General features: G+C 34.6%; 1 protein-coding gene across 3 annotated transcripts; it reads left to right on the forward strand.

Annotated features, from left to right (window-relative positions):
* Positions 1 to 1,839: 1,839 nt before the first annotated feature.
* Positions 1,840 to 7,117, forward strand: LOC114729457 (DEAD-box ATP-dependent RNA helicase 46). Of its 3 annotated transcripts, XM_028916452.1 has the most exons (10): positions 1,840 to 2,008; positions 2,570 to 2,924; positions 3,370 to 3,525; positions 3,659 to 3,727; positions 4,232 to 4,501; positions 4,827 to 5,177; positions 5,312 to 5,589; positions 5,733 to 6,004; positions 6,032 to 6,149; positions 6,253 to 7,117. In XM_028916452.1, exons 2-10 carry the CDS (start codon positions 2,607 to 2,609, stop codon positions 6,821 to 6,823), a joined length of 2,403 nt encoding a protein of 800 aa, XP_028772285.1. In that variant the 5' UTR covers positions 1,840 to 2,008; positions 2,570 to 2,606; the 3' UTR covers positions 6,824 to 7,117. The 3 variants fall into 3 exon arrangements, with proteins under 3 accessions (XP_028772285.1, XP_028772283.1, XP_028772284.1); XM_028916450.1 differs by having other exon boundaries at positions 5,733 to 6,149; XM_028916451.1 differs by having other exon boundaries at positions 2,583 to 2,924; positions 5,733 to 6,149.
* Positions 7,118 to 11,602: the final 4,485 nt, after the last annotated feature.

Here is an 11,602-nt window from a genome sequence, read left to right on the forward strand (position 1 = left end):
AATTTTTTAATACACATATTAACATGATAAGACTGAATTTTGATTAATTATATAATTTAAATTAAGATGTAAATTAATTTATATAATATATCAATAAAAAACATAAACTAATGTATAAGGGTAAAATGGTAAATTGATTATTACTATCCCTCCCCTCCCCTCCTTGAACCAAACAAGGGATCATTAAATATCCTCCCCTCCCCTCCTTTTTAATCAAACCAAACAAGGTGAGGATGAAACCTCCCTCCCCTCCCCTCCCTCCCTCCCTCCCTCAAACCAAACAGGCCCTAAGGAGGATAGAGGTTCTATAAGGTTATGTATTTGCATTATTTTCACTGCTGATAAAAAAATATGGGGAAAATTGGTTAAAAGTCCATCTTCTACAAATTAATTGGAGAATGGGACTTGCAATAAATGAAAAGGTGTGAGCTTTTCAAATGTCAGTGTGATTAACAACAACAAAAAAGAACATATTGCCCCGACGAATACTAATTGCATATGACGGATCTTCATTTTTATATCACGGATCCTAATTCCATATGGTGGATACTTAGTTGCATATGAGAACTCATTGTATATCACAAATCTTAATTGCATATCATTGATCCAAACTTGCATGTTGCTGATTCTAATTGCATATTGTGGATATCTAGTTGTATATAATCTCTTATTGTATATCACAGATCCTGAGTGTATATAAATGATCTAGGGTTGCATATTAGTTGTTCTAATTGCATGCTTAGATACCCAGTTGTATATGAAACTTTATTGCATATCACAAATCCTAATTGCATATTAATGATCCAAAGTTGCATGTGTCTAATTCTAATTACATATTACGGATGCGTAGTTGCATATGAGACTATATTGCATATCATGAATCATGATTGCATATCATATATCTAAATTTGCATATTGTTGATTCTAATTGCATATATGCTACTATTCACATAACAAATTTTGTGTAGCACTCACAAACAGATTCTTATCTACAAATTAACAAGATGGAATTGGGATCCGTCATATGCAATTAGCATTTATAGATAAGAATTTGTTTGTGAGTATTGCACAAAGGAATTTGTTTATTTGAATAATAACATATATGAATTAGAATAAGCAATATACAAATTTGGATCAATGATATGTAATTAGGATCCATGACATGCATTAAGGTTTCATACGCAACCAGGCATTGCAATATGCAATCAGAATCAAGTATATGCAACTATGGATTAGCAATATGCAATTAGGATCTGTGATATGCAATAAAGTCTCATACAATTAGGCGTCTGGGTATGCAATTAGAGTCACCAATATACAACTTTGGATCATTTATATGCATTTATAATTCGTGATATGCAATAAGTATCTACAATATACAATTAGAATAAGCAATATGCAAATTTGGATTAACAATATGTAATTAGGATCTATGATATGTAATAAGATTTTCACATGCAACTAAATATCTACCATATGCAATTAGAATTCGCAATATGCGAGTGATAATCTATTATGCAATTAGTATCTGTTAGGATAATATGATCTTTTTTCTACCACACTTACTAACATTTGAAGGGCCTATATCTTTATATTTATTGTATGTCCTATTTTTTAATTAATTTGTTAAAAAGGGATTTTTAATCAATTTTTCTTCAGCTTTCAGCCTTTTTTGCCCAGGGGACGTACAAGTGGCCCACTAAGACCTAACCAGGGTCAAATTTGGGGCCGGGGTAACCAGGTTACCGGGGCAGGCGATTCTCAAAGCCCTTTCGGAACGGCGACGACTGATATCTGTTATTTCTATAAATAACCTCTCATCTCCCCAATCTTCTCCTTCTGGCACTACGCTTCCTATCTTTTCGAAGCGGGGCCTTCCTCTCTCATCGATCCACTATCCCTAAATCTGAACCCCTCACCCCGATCCCCCTTCCTATTAAAATTGCCAGTTCCGCGTAGATTCTACGACTCCTTCTCGCTTCCTTAGACCTTCAACTAACTTCTTCTGGTACAGTTTTTTTTTTTAATTTGTTTTTGGTTTTCTTCTTACATTTTTAGAGCGTCGTGTAATCCCTCAGATCTGAATGTAAGATTTTATGGCTAGCTCATGCATTACCATCGCTACCGACCATGACGGAGTAGAATGAAATCTAGGGTTTGCAGGTTTGCCTTTTTGGCGTTTGTTTTGTGGTTCATTTGGTTTATGGCGACGTGTTTGCGCTGCATGCGGTAGCTTGCTTCATTTCTAGAACTACTGAGAATTTGCCTTGAGATTTGGGTTCTGGAGGTGCGATTTATGTCATCAATTTAGGTTGAAGGTTGCCTGATATTTTCGATTTCCGATCTTAAGCGTTTGTTGCCTTTTTGGTTTATTGCTACAGTGACATCGTTCGTAGATTTTATTTGAAATTCTGGTGCTAATAGAGCGTCTAAATGGAGTCAATTGGGATTCTGAAATAATGGATATTAAATAGCTAATTTGATTTCATGACAAGTCTAGCGATATAAATTTGGACAACTATTCGAAGATCATTAATAAAGTGATAACTTATTCATAAATATCTTTTAGGTTGGTTTGTTAGGACTATATTGCTCGTTCCCTTGCAATGGCTGCCACGGCAACGGCCTCTTCAGTGGGTCCAAGATATGCACCGCATGATCCGACACTTCCTAAACCATGGCGGGGACTTGTTGATGGTAAGACCGGCTATCTCTACTTTTGGAATCCCGAGACTAATGTCACCCAATACGAGAGGCCTGCAAACTCAGCTGCCCTGCCAAGGTCTTCAGTGCCTAGTTCTTCAGTCCAGGTCCAACAATCATCACAAGGACCACGTCGGGACCGCAGTCCTGATTTAAATGATAGGTATGGTAGAAGCATAGTTGGTGGGCCAAATGCTGAAGCTGGATATCGGAACCATCAGGTTTATTCCCACTGTCTTAAACTCTTCTTTTTGTGTTATCCTCCATTAATACCTTCCTGTTATGGGTCACATGCAGAATAGTGAATTGTCATTCGTGTAGTTTTATGTAGTACTGGCCCAGATTTAGCTTCATCTCTCATGGACATTCTTATTATGACTTTGATTGTCAATTTGTGGACTGACTGTTATTAGCAATTGCATGTATCTTCTTGGAAACTATTTGAAATGGTTCTGTTTTACCATGTGACTTGTAAGGAGTAATTTGATCCTTACATTTTCCTTGGTGGGTTATAATTCTATCTTTAGCTATTTAATCAGCGAAGGTGGCAGTGGTGGGGTGAAAAAGGGGACTAGGAAGGGGAAGGAATTATGCTCATGCATCAATGTTTCTCTTCATCTTAATTTATCTTGGGGCTAATTTTAAGTATCTCTTGTTTTGAATCAGAATCCAAAAGGTGGGTGTCTTGGTTCTCATAATGTTCCAAATGGAATGCACATGACGGGAAATGTGAGCTCTTCTATCAGAAGTCATGGATTATCAGATGCAGAAGTTGGATTAACTCCAGAGTCTTATCGACGTCGCCATGAAATAACTGTTTCTGTTAGTATTTAAAGAATTATGTAAACTGGAATTGATTATACATGTGGCTACTGATGTTCACAAAAGTTATTCAAATAACTAATTCTTTTGCGCCAGTCATGTAACTCTTTTGTCGTCTGCACTATTTTGACAGGGAGATAATGTCCCTCCACCTTTCACATCCTTTGGCTCTACTGGTTTTCCGTCAGAGATTCTTAGAGAGGTATCGTTTTCCGTTTGCTGTCTTCTGGCATCTTTTCTTTAGTGACAGTTAGAGGGACATGTAAGTTTTTTGAGTTATATGACCTGAGTGATTCTTCAGCAGCACTCTGATTCCTGGAGATCAATTAAGTTTCAGGCTCATGATAAGCTTTTTGCCATCTTTACTTTTTTTGTCGTAGGTGCGATATTTGCTCCTGGGGAGGAGCTAATGTCGTACGCTGTGGTGCCCTAATTTGTGGGGCTAGCAATTAGTTTGGAGCGCCCTTGTATGGTGGACCAATTTTTTGGAAGGGCTTTCCGAATCATCCATGTTCGTGGCTGGGACTGCTGTTGGTCATGATTCAGTCTGCCACTTTGTCTGAACGGAAGAAGAGGCCTCCTCATGCGATAGCTTGCTGTGCAAGCATTGGTGGTTTGCATATGGGGGATGATACTTCTTCCGGAACTTACCACTCCTCTATAAGTCCCAAAAGAAAACCAATCTCCTGGATTTTCCTTTTTCCAGGTACACAATGCTGGGTTCTCTGCCCCAACACCAATTCAAGCACAGTCATGGCCCATTGCTCTTCAAAGTAGAGATATAGTTGCCATTGCCAAAACAGGTTCAGGGAAAACTCTGGGATATTTAATTCCAGGATTTATACATCTCAAACGTGTTGGAAATGACTCCAAGCTGGGCCCCACTGTATTGGTACTGTCACCAACAAGGGAGCTGGCAACACAGATACAAGATGAAGCTGTGAAGTTTGCAAAATCATCCAGAATTTCTTGTGCAGTAAGTTGTTTGATTATTTTACTGTGTTTCTCTTCATGGTGCTTTAATGCATTTTCATGGAAACCATAGAAAATGATAATTATGTTGCTTTGTAAATTTGAGAATATAAAATAGGTTCATGCTCTCTTAAGTGTCATCGTTAATTGGATTGCAGAATGAACGGAACTCATTTTTGTTTCTCCTATTACATTCTTACAACCTGGAATATGATTTCATGTGGGGATAGTTTGCCCTGCAAGCTTGATTAGAAAAAACAACTTAGTTTTGTTGTTGAAATTCCTTGAGTTTATGAGGCCCTCACTATTCTTTTTTTTTTTTAAAATAGTGTTTGTATGGGGGAGCACCAAAGGGTCCTCAATTGAGAGACATTGATCGAGGAGCAGATATTGTGGTTGCTACTCCTGGCCGCTTGAATGATATTCTTGAGATGAGGAGAATTAGTCTTCATCAGGTGTCTTACCTTGTACTGGATGAGGCTGACCGTATGCTGGATATGGGTTTTGAGCCTCAAATCAGGAAGATTGTGAAGGAAGTGCCTGCACGGCGGCAAACCCTCATGTTTACTGCAACATGGCCCAAGGAGGTTAGGAAAATTGCAGCTGATCTGTTGGTCAATCCTGTTCAGGTTAACATTGGCAACGTTGATGAACTTGTTGCTAATAAATCCATTACGCAGGTTGTATTCAACTTTCTATGATGTTATTTGATGCCATTTGAATCTTGATTTCATTGAATTGCATGATGATGTCTTTTGATTTCTATTAGAAGCTGTATGGTCAATGAAAGTTTGCTGGTTTCTCTTTTGGGCAGCATATAGAAGTATTGGCACCTTTGGAGAAACACAGACGATTGGAACAAATATTGCGGTCACAGGATCCAGGGTCAAAAATAATTGTTTTTTGTTCTACCAAGAAGATGTGTGATCAACTAGCTCGCAATCTTACACGCCAGTTTGGGGCTGCAGCCATTCATGGGGATAAATCCCAGGCTGAGAGGGATCATGTGTTGAACCAATTTCGAACTGGGAGATCTCCTGTGCTCGTAGCTACTGATGTTGCTGCTCGAGGATTGGACATCAAAGATATTAGGTTGTTTACTCTGTTTTATTGTGTCTATTATTCTGAGGGCATTGTAGGTTTTTACCACGGACCAGTTTACTGTCCTTGAGCTTGGTATTTGAAAAAGGATATACTTTTCATCACTTCTGATGTTGGCAGTCAATTTGGTTCAGGGTCGTTGTCAATTATGACTTCCCTACTGGTGTGGAGGACTATGTTCATAGGATTGGGAGGACCGGGAGGGCAGGAGCAACTGGCTTGGCATACACATTTTTTGGAGACCAGGATGCCAAACATGCTTTGGATCTGATCAAGATCTTGGAAGGTGCTAATCAGCGAGTTCCATCTGAACTCCGTGATTTGGCATCACGTGGTGGTGGGATGAACAGATCCAGGCGATGGGGTTCTGGTGGTCGTGGGGGACGCAGTGATTCTGGATATGGAGGAAGGGGCAGTGATTCTGGATATGGAGGAAGGGGCAGTGATTCTGGATATGGAGGAAGGGGTAGTGATTCTGGATATGGGGGAAGGGGTGGGTGGGGAGCCACTCCTGGTGGACGAGGTCGTGGATCTGACTATGATTTGCAGAGGTCAGTTTACTTTATTACTACTTATATTGTCTTCAAAATGAAAGTTGTCTCTGTATTTTCTATTGAAATTCCAGTTATGGATGAGGACGTATTTGTGGTGTAGGAATGATGCCCATGAGAAGTATGGTAAAGGAAGGAGTCATAGCAGGAGCCCTGATAGGAGTAGAAACTTCTGCCGTGATCGTAGCCGCAGTCGAAGTCCGAACAGGCATGAAAGGGCTGCGCCACCTTCCCAAGGTTTTAGTTTTCACCAAGCAATGATGGAACGTAGAGGGGGCAGTGATCATGACAGGAGCTTTGATCAAGATAGAAACAGGAGTCGCAGCCCTGTTAGGCATGATAGGGCACCATCTGGCCGTGAACGTTCCCCAGCTTATAGTTTTCATCAAATGATGATGATGGAACGTGGTCAACAATCTGCCTCATCGAGGCAGCAGCAGCGCGATGTTAGTAAAGACGACAGAAGTTCAAGATACACATGTAGTAGTCACTGGAACAGTTCATCATCCTCCCCTCGTGGTGGTGTGTCGGACAGAAGTCCTCGTCAGGAGTGGGGAAGATCTCCTAGAAATAAGGTGGATGATGGGAGATATGGAGAAGAGGAGGAAGGGATGATTCCTGATGAAGGCATGATGCCCCAAGATGACCATGCTGCTTATGGGGTTGCGGATTAGAAGTGCTGCAATTCCCCCATCTTGCTAAGTTTCTACACGTATGGGGTTATTTTGGTCTGCCTACCTATTTTTTGTAGTCAAGGTAGTGGGAGTTCAGGGAAATGTATTTTTTGAGTGGATGGAGATGAAAGCATGGAAATAGCAAAACTCGAACCTAGTAACAAATGTTTGATCTTTTATCTGATAAAATCCTAATTCTTATATATACATACATATATATAGCCCAAAATTTATTGCTTCCAACCATTTAGTATCACTATGATGTTGAAGTGTTGGAAATACTTTGTGGGGCAACTGATTATGTGCCTGTTTCGTGGGGTGTTAGGAACTGTTTGTAATAGTTTTTTATTAATATAATTTATGGATCAAAAGTTGTTTTTTAAAGTAGGATTATAAAAACATTTAAAACGTGTTATGAAATTAACTAACAATAAAAGTAGATTGGAAAAGAGAAGTAAACAAGAAAATGAGAGAATGATATTGTATTCCTTTACTTGTTTAACTTGCATCACAATACAATGGTGTGTCTTATTTATAGACATAATCTTACACATAAGTTACATTTATACTTAGGTGATAGATAGTGGACAATAAACCATATGAATATGAGTGGTGGGGGTTGCAAGATTAATGGCATAGTAGAAAGGTAATGGAGTAGTGAAAGATTAATGTCTAGTGAAAGTAGTGGAAGTTGATGATGAATTTGAGAGGAAGAGGAAGAAGAGGAGATGAACATCCACATGTTATAATATTCATAACAAACTTACTTATTTATGATTTATGTAAAATCAATTTTTGGGAATTAAGAGATATTTTTGTTCTTGTGTTTATATTATTCTTATACTTCTCTTTATATATTTCTTGTGTTTTCTAATCAGTTTTTTGGTATTTATTTTTAATATTTTTTCAAGTCAAAATTTTTAACAGATTTTATAATCTTTTTAATTTTTGATATTATTTTTATTTTATATTTACATAAATTATGCAGAATATATCATCTAATTACTTATGTAATATTATTTGGTTAAAAAATTTTCATGTTATTATGATTTTTAATTTAAATATATTTTATTTATTAAATATAACTTCTTACTATTATAATAATTTAAAATTATTATATTTTGTAAATTTATATTTTTAATTATTTTTTATTATTTAATAAAAATTATATTTATTTTGATTATTTTACAAATTAAACTTACTTATTCAATCACAATTTAATTAATTTTTTTATTTTACAAACTAAATTTTATAAAAGTCAATCCAAATATAAATTATATTATCCAATCTATTTTTATTTTTCTAAAAGTTGTATTAAAAATAAGTTTTTTTTTTTTTTGGCTTTTACCATCAATCCAAGAAGGCTCTATATTTTCCAGTTACGACGTTCTGAATATGGTCTATACTTCTGAGGATCCTGAAGCAAGAGATTGATGCACAGATCTAACCACCGCTCTTTCTTTTTTTTTTCCCTTGGCTAGTAAACAGGGAGGCATAGCCCTGAAGTCACGTTGGGGTGGGAATCGTGCTTTTGAGGCCGACCTGGCGAAGCCTCAGTCAATGTCACGGAGCGGAAAATACCGTACACGTGTCATTGGGTGTTTTGTGTGTTAAATGTGATTCATCTTTGAAAAAGAATAAATAATCCCTCTGATCTTTATCAGACTAGAAAGTGTTTTTTTTGTTGTTGTAATTTTTATAATGCACTTGCTGGTTTTAAAAGTGCGTTAAAAATTAATATGTTGAGATCTAGTTTAAGAATAATATTAGAAATTACTTAAATTTTATAATAAATTTATTTCTTTTCACTATTTTCATTAATATACATGAATATATGAATTAGTTATAAGCGATTTGTAACGAGGAACAGAGAGTAAATGTAATTTTTTTTATAAAATGAGTAAATGAAACGTAATTAATTAAATGCAGGATCAGTTTTGGAAAACTATCACAAATTTTTGAAACATCAATTTCAAATAACCGATATAACTGCTTTTTTAAATATTCGGGAATTAGGTAAAATGCTCTAATTGTATCAATAATTTGGAGCTTTTTTCTTATTAATTCTCTTACCAGTTTACATTTCTCTCATGAGTTATAAATTTGTGTTTGGATATATTAATATTAACATTACACGCACTAATGTAAGTCACATTTGTTCAAATAATTATCTAAGACACGGTTGGAACTGCACATCAGAAGCTTAAAAGCTATTCAAATATTTCAGTGTTTGTAGTTTATTAAATATTAATATACATTATATAGAGAACAGTGCAACCGACCGTATAATGACTTGTGATATCTCTGGGTTAGAGCGAAGGAAATAACTAGCAAGCAAAAAACATGTGAGTCCTCACGTTGTTCATGCTAACACTAACTAAATTACTCATCTTTTAATAGCCAAATTTTTAAAATGTATCATTACACATTTGATTCACTGGCTGTATGAAAACTAGTCAAAGTTCTCATTATAAAACTTCGTTTATATCAGGAAAAAATTATTGGGTTGATTGAGATGAGTTTGTCTTTTATTCTCTTTTCCTAATTAATCCAGGACTAGTCAACTAAAAAATGCAAAAATATTTTGTGCTTTTTTTTTCCCAAATAAACAAGCGAACTCAGGTTAGCTCATTTTCCTTATATGTGACATAATGCATCTGTGTCCCACTTCCCGCAACGTAGAAGTTTTAAAAGACGGTAAAACATAATATAAAAAAATAAAATATAAAAAGGGTTAGAAAAATGGAAGAATGAATCAGTTAGATTAGAGACTTAAATAGATTGGCTTTATTTCTGAGCCTGAGGAGGGTGGTGAAAAGAGGGCATGATTTGAGGGACCGCTTGAATCTTCCTTCCCTTCCCTTCTGGGCTCAACAAATTCGCCCAAAACGACAAAGTTTATTGTTACGAACTTCACGGCCACTTTGACGGAATTACCCCTCCCTAAGCATGCCCCGCCTGTACTTACATTCGGAGCCTTTTTGTTCCCACCTTCCTTTCTATCTCTGTAACAGCCTCTTTCACGCTCCCTCCCCCCTCTCCCTTACTTTCCACAAATTTGAATTTTTGTTTCCTTCTTCCCATAAATTATCATTTTGAAGAAAAAGTTTTAAAATTTTGCTTGCAGTTTATTTAATCTGAAATATGGAGACTAAGTCTGGCCCAGTCACGTGTTTGGAGTGAACCTCCTAATAATTGTTCTGAATATTCTTAATTTTACCAATCTAATTAATTTGGTCAATTAGGACAGACTATCTCTTTAATAACCTGTTTAAAAATGTGCTCATACGTCATCAAAACTTTTTTTTAAAAAAGAGTAAAATGTTGTAACTACTATTCTAGTTTACGTTAATTATATAGATCTTTTCTCTATTTTAAAAATATACAGTTTAATCCAATCAGTTAATAATATTAAGAATATTCTAAAACGATTCTAAAAATATTATTTTTAACTGAAATTTATATTAAAATGAATTTAATTTACTTTTTTACCCCTCCTTTTAATAAATTCTGAAGTTATATTTTTATGATTACGCAAATTTTATTCAATTAAAACAAATATAAAAGATTTGATTAAAAATTTAACAAAGATGTGTTTAAAAGTTTTGAATGATAAATCTAAATAATTTATCTAATCTTTCAAACTTATATTATTTAAACTTTACGATAAACAAAAACTAAATATTTGAAATATGTTTTTACAATTTAAAAGAAATCAAAGTAAATAATTTCTAATGAATGTGATAAAAATTAAAATTAAAATTTTTTTATTTAAATCAAAATTAATAAATTTTATAACATATTAGAAAATTTAAAAATATACGTATTAGAGTTATTTTTTTATTTTATAATTTTTTTTTGAAAAATATAAATGTCTAAATAATTAGTGTTAAGAAGGGGCATTTTGGTTAAAAATTAATTTAAAGTCAAACTTAACAGTCAATTAATGATTTGAATATATGAAAATGAAATATTAAATATAAGAGAGCCGTTTGTATAATCTACGTTTTAATTTTAAGAAAGTTTCACTTTTTCTTTAACTGTGTTTTGAGATAAGTAGGTATGCTCCCAAACACATGCTAATTAATTTGAGACGGGAATAATGATAATATATAATTCTCATTAACATGACTATATGAGATTAAAAGATAATCTTACAGATATTAAAGGATGAATTTTGAAATAACATTTATACTACTTAAAGTTGATAAAAAAATTATTTAGACAGGTTGGTAACTATCTAATCAAGATAGGTCATTTATTTTTCTTGCACAAAGACTGTTTTATTTAATTTTACGAGATGTGTTATCAGGCTCTAATGCGCTGGTAAATATTCTTACAGCTCATATATTATCTCACATCTCCATCCCAGTCACAAGGCAGAAGCATCACATGTCGTCCACGTGTCCTCAGACATCTAGAATTTCACTGCATTTTTTAAGTTAACCAACTCATCAATTTGTTTTTTCATATTTAATTTACTTTTTATCATCACATTATATCTAGTATATAAGAATTATTTCTTTTAATGTGATTTTTTTTCCAACGAACACTTTGAATCTATGACTTTATTTATGATATCTCACTCAATCTGAACGTGATAGATTTTTTTTTAATACACTTATTAAGTATATGGGTAAGCGGATTACTTAGAAATAATCCTCCTAAGCCTGATATGATTTTTTAAATATAATATTTAAATTATATCTTTATTTAAAGAAAATCAAATACTTTACCCTTGACTACCACTTGTTAGTTTCCTTGACAGTTTAAACAAAT

The sequence above is a fragment of the Neltuma alba genome, unplaced genomic scaffold (genome assembly GCF_004799145.2).
Source record: "Neltuma alba isolate B1F8T4 unplaced genomic scaffold, ASM479914v2 tig00012638_pilon, whole genome shotgun sequence".
Lineage (NCBI taxonomy): Eukaryota > Viridiplantae > Streptophyta > Magnoliopsida > Fabales > Fabaceae > Neltuma > Neltuma alba.